The 7,268-nt window shown below is 39.9% G+C and overlaps 1 protein-coding gene across 12 annotated transcripts; it reads left to right on the plus strand.

The window, feature by feature from the left end:
• Window positions 1-584: 584 nt before the first annotated feature.
• LOC123072200 (uncharacterized) lies at window positions 585-6,212 on the plus strand. 12 transcript variants are annotated; one of them, XR_006434910.1, is made up of 8 exons: window positions 585-657; window positions 951-1,047; window positions 1,189-2,465; window positions 4,637-4,727; window positions 5,013-5,147; window positions 5,381-5,438; window positions 5,650-5,730; window positions 5,865-6,212. XR_006434910.1 is itself a non-coding variant. In XM_044495767.1 (6 exons), the coding sequence occupies exons 2-6, from the start codon at window positions 1,031-1,033 to the stop codon at window positions 5,907-5,909; spliced, it is 387 nt and encodes a 128-aa protein (XP_044351702.1). In that variant the 5' UTR covers window positions 585-657; window positions 951-1,030; the 3' UTR covers window positions 5,910-6,212. The 12 variants fall into 12 exon arrangements, 2 of the variants coding, with proteins under 2 accessions (XP_044351702.1, XP_044351703.1); XR_006434907.1 differs by lacking the exon at window positions 5,650-5,730; XR_006434908.1 differs by lacking the exon at window positions 5,013-5,147.
• The last annotated feature ends 1,056 nt before the right edge of the window (window positions 6,213-7,268 follow it).

Raw genomic sequence — 7,268 nt, forward strand, 5'->3', positions numbered from 1 at the left:
AATAATCTCTACTCCTAATGGAGCAGTTGGTAGTCTCGCTTCCAGGTTTTTTTTGTCCCATATCCTATGGTTTTTTTGGTACATCCTCCCACCTCTGACTTATCCATCAAAAACCGAAAAAACCTCCTCCTGAGGCCCCAACCCGCACCCATCCACGTACAAAAAAATAGATCTACGAAGGTTAACCAACGAAAAAAGACCTACGAAGGTTAACCAGCGACGAAAAAACCTAAACCTATCGCCCGCTCCCTCGCGCCCCTGTTGCTCCCTCCTCGATCCCGATCTGGATCGAGGGGACGAGGAGCTCCTGCCTCCCCGACGGCCGGCCTCCTCCTCGCCCCGCCGCTGCATCCGGCGCCGCCACGGGCTCTGGAGCCAGGGAAGCCATGGCCTGAGCTCGGCCTCGAGGTCCCCCCGCCGTCTCCTGCAGCTTCTGCCCCGCCGCCTCAACGCCCGAGCTCGCCATCGCACCAACCTCGGCGCCGCGCCGCCGCCGGCTCTGGTCGCCTCCACCTCCGCTCCAGGCAACCCTCGGTCGCCGGCTCGCTGGAGCACGACGGCAGACGATGGATGCCCTGGTTGTGTGCGACAGCTCTTCATCCTGCCCGCCGGCGGCGAGTCTTCCCGTCCCGCACTGCCGCCTCCCCGTTATCACAGGTATCTCCACCCCTTCCTCTTTCCCCCTCTTCTCTCCTCTCCCTTCTCCCTCCTCCTTCTCTGTTCCCTTCCTCCTCCCACCCCGTTATCTGTTCATGTTGTTGGCACCTGAAGAAGTTGGTGGCATGGTGAAGCCCCTGAGCAAAAGTTGCAGGAGTCTTTGAAGGAGTTGGAGAAGTCTTCCTTGACAAGATTAGATTAATTTCCCCACTCTGTGATTTGGATTGATTTCTTGAATTTAGCCAAACACCTTTGCTTGTGCTCCTAATTTCCCATCACTCTTTTTGTCACAGCATGGTCAAAACAATGGTGCCTTCACCCTTGCTCGTGCCTCAACCCACATGGTCATCTTTGAGACGTGGTATTCAGTCACATGACAGAGTTCTCTTTGTAAGTGATTAGATGATTTGGAACTCGCTCACTTGATGCACGTTCTGGAAGCTGCATCCACCACTGATTCTTGATATCACTCGTGTGGGACTCTCTGTCATTTACTGATTTGAGTATATGTTGTGGGTTGATGTGTTGCAGATCCTTGAGGTCAGGTGCGGCAACTAGCGACATGTGCTGGAACTTCTGGCATCGCTGGAGGCGGCATCACCTGCATCGACCTCTCCCTGGTCGCCTTCGAGAGTGTGTGCGGCCGACCATCAAGCTTGTTATGACGCACTTTGAATTTCCGAGCAAGTCGCAGCCTTTTCAGATTCATCAACACAGGTTACATCAGTAGTCAATATGGTTCAGATGCATAATAGTACGTACTTCATTTCCTTTTTGTTGTGTACGGTGACCTACAACATGGATCATATATATCGGTTATCTTTCAGGTTCAGTTTGCTGTGGCGAATTCTTCTTGAATTTGTTGCGGCAAACTTGTGGTCATGTATGGTTTTTAGTTTTGTAAGCATGCATAGTTTAGAAGTTAGAAAGCTCGTTCATGTATTGTTCTAAACTGAAAGTTTAAGTGGCTTTTCCACCCATGGTATTGTGGTGGTCATAATAGCACACCTCACAATTATTATGGCCAGATCTACAAGCACTGAGCGTTGTGTTTTTTAGCCCCCTCTGTTTCTCCTGGGCATCAATCTATGCGCAACAAGCTCTTCAGTGCTTGATGACAAATAAAGGTTGCATCTTAGATATTTGCTTGATTTGAATGAGCCATTTTGCTGTCAGCTAAACTGTTAAAAGTCAGATGTAAGATTATGTTTCTTGGCACATGAGTTATTTTTCAGTCAACGTGTGGCGAGTCCACTTCGAACTGATATATGCACTTTTTATTTGAAACTGAACCACCATGGTTTAATTTTATTTTCATTTGGACAAGTTACCCCAAGTATCATCAGTTCATGATGACTGGTTTGGTGTGATGAATTGATCCTGGTGCTGATTTAAGAGTTTTTTATGACGCTGTCTTGTAAGGGAGTAAGGTCTGGTATCTATATGGCTGTTATTTTAGCTCTTACAGATTGCCATATATGACATGCTAATTGTTTTTAGCTCTTGATATAGTTAAACTTTTTTTTTGAAACGGAGGCAAAAGATTTGCCTCATCCATTAAATGGGAGGAGAATAGAGTTAAACTTTGGATGCACCAGTGCCTGATGCATATGTTTGTTTACTTGGTTTGAACTCTGAATGATATGTTGTTATCCTGATTGCATGCCTGATGAGTTGGTTCTGCTGGTATTTTGAGGAGGCAAGCTGTGGTTTTACTCCTGGCCCTGAGAAGGGTGAACTAGGCCATAGCGAGGGCGCCTTCAGGAACATCGAGTCAGGGTGCCTCACTTTCTATTTCAGTCTGCGAGGTAATGAAGGCAAAAAAAAGTTTCTACTCGCCCTGTTCTTGCAACTAAACAGAGAAAAACTGTGTGGTTACTGAAGCATTATGGTCTATAGTTACCGAAGCATTGCATTTGTTGAGAAAGTGTTCCTTATACCATGTAAGTAGGGACAATTACTATTTAACTAGGTACAATTAATATTTAACAAGCCACATTTGATCAAGCAGTCAATGCTTAAATATGCCCGTACTCTGTCGTATCCAGGATGGAGCTTTGCTAGCTTTTGAGTTGGATTCTTTTGACTGCACCTAAATATGACAAGCCGACAGTAAATGAGCTCATTTTAAAAAACTGCAGTTTAAAGGAAATTATTACAATATGTATATCAATTCCAACATTGCTATCTGAAGGATGATTTAAGGACTATTTGTCTCTGATGGCTTTCCCTGTTTGGCTCCCTTTTCTGTGAGTTGACTCTACAGTTCTAGGATCTTCTCTGTAACCATAAATTCACAGCTTAGCAAAAGTATATATATACTTGCTAGACCTTCTCATTACACTCTTTCACTTTTTTGGACTAATACTATCCTGTATAGACCTAATAACAGAAGACATGGGAAATGCTTTCGTAACATAATGTTTTTTTTGTTAGATGCTCTGTTTATTTAGTGTCGTTGATCCAAAAACTTGAAAGTGTAGAAATGTTCATGCATGGGACTATAGAACCAAGTATTTCTCGATTTGGTGATGCTTAATTCAGAGTTCTTATGCATCAGATTGGAGTGTTAACACAAACCTGTTATTTATTTCACTTCATGTGAGTTAATGCCAAAGCCTTTTTTGTGTCCCCTCTAATCATTGCATTTGTATCTTGATCATTGTATTGCGAGAAGCAAAATATTTCTCATGTTTTGCTCAGTGTGTCTACTTATCTTCTTTATTATATTAACTATTTTTTGATGATATTTCACAAGAATGACATTGTTAGATTTAGATTCGTCAGGTTTCAACACATTTGAATATGACAGTTATATATGCCTATGCCTCTGTGCAAGTTTTACCCAATGGTACATCAGTGTTTCACTATGAATGACTTCACTGATTGTTAGGAATATTTCTTATTTCACACTGAAGTGTTTATCAGTATGTTGGAAGAACATCATAGCCAATCAGAGAATACAGGTGCTAGATGTGCTATAATTACTCATATGTTGGCTGTTGATATATGAGCTTTGATGAACCTAGCTTCAGGAAAGTCGTTCTATGCATTCCAATCCAAAAATAACTTCAGAAAATTGATTTTCATTTCTGAACATCATTCCGTTATCGTGGATATTTCCACTCTGTTTCATGTGCGATCAACATTTTAAGTTTGCTATTTCATTACTAACTCCACATAGACAGATTGACTGGTAGATAGTCACTCAGTCACAGATTTGCCTCGACTCCTCATTGGGAAGGTGTTGCTGCCCCCAGCTTTGTATAGGAACATGCAAGTTCTGACATGGACCTGAGAGCTGAGAGCATGCAGTTTCGTCACTCACTCTCTGATGGTTATATTATATCAAACCAATTTGTGTCAAGCATCTCTATGAACAGGGAACATTTTTTTTGGTAGAAATTCCAGATGAACTTGATAAGAGAGCAACATCAGGATTTTATGTTTGGAACTATTGAAATTATTTTGCCTTCTCTACTGATGGCGCAAAGAACATGAAGAATACGAGATATAATAGATAGAGCAATGCATCTTATCACCAAAAGATTACAGAGGACAGTTATCCCACATTTTGGCATGGTGATGTTACCGGACGGTGTTCTTCCATGCTAACTATAATGCACCCACATTTTGTAGCGACAGAGCTAGGACATACTATAAATCTATGATAGATGCAGAAACGTGTTCTTCTATAAGCATGTGCTTGTAACATGGGCATACTAATAATTCCATCATGCTCCCTTCTCTCTCGCTCTTCTTTTGAAATCCCATTATATGAATAATAACATGAAAAGAATGGGCGTTTTCCAGAGCTTGGCCTAATTTAATATGTTCTTATGGTACTACAAAAATGTTAATATGTTACTACAATGTATTTCCAGAAATCTCATTGTTCATTACTGAATAATACTAATTGCTATCATTTTATTTTTCAGGATACCTCTAATTATTTTTAACGTGATATGTTTCATTGCAGGGTGATACGTATGAAGGAAAAGAGCCAGAGCGGCGCTTGGATAAAAGTCAGTGATGGAATTTGTTTGGCATATGCGGAAATCTTGGTAAAGGTAAGTTCAGTCTTTCACTCGCTCACCATGTTTTTTTGGTCTGCATTATTTTTGTAATCTACATTTCAGGAGTGGCTATAGTCAATGCTTTCATGTACATGATTGGTATGAACTTCTCATCATAGCTTGGACATATCTCTTTTCACACGCAATCTTATTTATTTGAAAAATAAGTTATATACTCTGGGTAATAATTTGATGGTAGGCCATTTCAATAATTCTATTTGTTTCAGGCATTGGTAGATTGTGTTACAACTGAAGAGTTTCTTGTGCTAATACTTGCAGATCTCGACACACCCTGAACAATGAGCACATGTTACCAGCCACATTCCACACAGGATGTGTTCTTTTCAAAACAAAGATACCCTGATACATGATTATTCCTCTTTCAAGTTCTTGATCCTTGAAGATACTTGCTAGGTTTCTAGCTGATTTTTCGGTAGTATAAGGCTATAAGCTCGATGTATATGGCCTGAATATGATCTGATTCAGAGTACATTGTGTTCTGAAGCTTTTTACTGTATGGTTCTCTCTTGAAAGAATTCAAGCCATTGTTCAATGGGAGAGAATAGTTGTAATCCTCAAATAACTGTCGTACCTATTCATCAGCTGACACGATTGCCACCGAGATCATTATTTTCCTTTTTTTTCAGGTTTTCAACATCACGAATTTCATACTTATGGAGTGGAGCTACCAAAATATCTATTGAGGTAAAATCACTATATACATATTGTTTTCCCCACATTGCATCAGGCGACACACATCTGTTGCAAAGAAATAGGCATCACCTGTATGCTTGCTTTTGTTCGCTTCTAGACGGAGGGAGTACTACTAGATAGACACATACTTCTTTATGCAATTCTTAATTTATAGAAGCAGAAGAACTGATTATGTGGATTGAATATATAATCCCATGTGTAGGTGCTATCCAAGTGTTGTGATTATTTAGCACACACAACTTGCAGGGAGATAACTCTATACTATGAAGACTTTAAAATACGAGTGCGTGTCGTTGGTGTTTTTGAAACCATCTTCCATCACGTCTAATATTGTTCTATTTCATAATAGTAATTGTTCAGCCTTTGACTGACATATGGATGATTTTTGTAATATATTTCTTCCTTCCATATTACCAGGAAATATGTCGAAGCACAGAATATATTCCATATGCAGTGGACTAACAGAACGACACAACACATAAAAAGAGGAGTATAAGTGGAAACCTTTCTTTCTCTTTAAATTCTTGAGGATGGTAACATTATGATGAAGGTGGAACCATAGAGAGATGTGTATTTTTAATTGAGATATTTTCAGGAGTACCTTTGCAAAGCTGATATATCTTTCTTTTACAAGATATGGTTGCACTTGCTTCATCTACATAGGCCGTCTGGAATGCCATGAGGCCGGGATTTGTGTAGGAAATCTTCAAAGCTATTATATTGGTCTCAAGAAACTTGCAATACATCAATGCATTTTTATTTTTATTTTTTGCTGACACCACAGCTACCACCTCTTCACTAAATGACAGAGGTTCCCAGCAGCTGCACATGGAAAGATTGAATGTTATATTCTGTCTACTAATCAATAAGGAGGGAGATCAAAATTACTGCTCTCAAATATTCGCCTGATCATTTGTATGTTTCTACAATTTTCCTGCTTGTTGGAACATGTTTGATGTACTTACACATTAACAAAAATGATCTGTAACATTCATGAAAATATTTGGGTTTGGTCCTCTGCTTTTTTACTGTTTATTTACTCATGAAGATAGCAGATGTCCCTGTTTTTAAATATAGTTATCTGTGCTTCCAGTTGGTAGAGATCAAAGTATTAACTCGCCGATGTAGGGAAATAGAGCTCTTTTATAGACACTACTAGCAGTGGATACAGGGTGAGCCGTTTTGAAATTGTTTCATAGAATAACTCCCGTATAAGGTCTGGTCTTTTGGGTATACAATCCTTTCTTGAGATGAGCATTGGCAGCTCACATAAGTATACAGTAGTATATTTGACAGATGATGATGATCATTGGCAGCTCACATAAGTATACAGTAGCATATTTGACAGATGTGCATTGGCAACTCTTCTAAATCTGTGTTTTACCATTTAACAATGAACTATGTAATTTAATCAATAGACTCACTTCAGTTGCCATGCTAACTGAAAATCTATATGTCAAATGATGCGACTGTCAAGTGGAAGTTACTTATATTTTCTTATGTCACCTGAGAAGTTTCTTTTTAGCAAGCTTATTTAAGTGCAGCCAAAGTGTACTCTGTTTTTTAGACGATCTCCATGTTTTCTATTGAGATCAGAGAGCAGCTGAAGTAGTGATGGGACTATACCATTTTTAGGTTCTGAAGGCAAAGCTTCTTACAGAGTTAGTCACATTTGTCAGTTCTGTGAGTAGAAAAAATCTTGATAGCTTGTTGCTTCTGCTCAGTGTGCTTGGTGCATAAATTGATTGCTTGCTGCAAATGTTGTTTAGTGTCCTATTTCATGGTAGCTTCGGATGCTATATATTTGGAGATTTTGTTGCC

This window comes from Triticum aestivum, chromosome 3B (assembly GCF_018294505.1).
Source record: "Triticum aestivum cultivar Chinese Spring chromosome 3B, IWGSC CS RefSeq v2.1, whole genome shotgun sequence".
In the NCBI taxonomy this organism is placed as follows: domain Eukaryota; kingdom Viridiplantae; phylum Streptophyta; class Magnoliopsida; order Poales; family Poaceae; genus Triticum; species Triticum aestivum.

Coding starts and splice junctions, on each gene's coding strand:
- LOC123072200 (XM_044495767.1), top strand. Junction 1,375..5,380: donor TTTCAGATTCATCAACACAG/GTTACATCAGTA, acceptor CTTTTTTTTCAG/GTTTTCAACATCACGAATTT. Junction 5,439..5,649: donor CTACCAAAATATCTATTGAG/GTAAAATCACTA, acceptor TCCCATGTGTAG/GTGCTATCCAAGTGTTGTGA.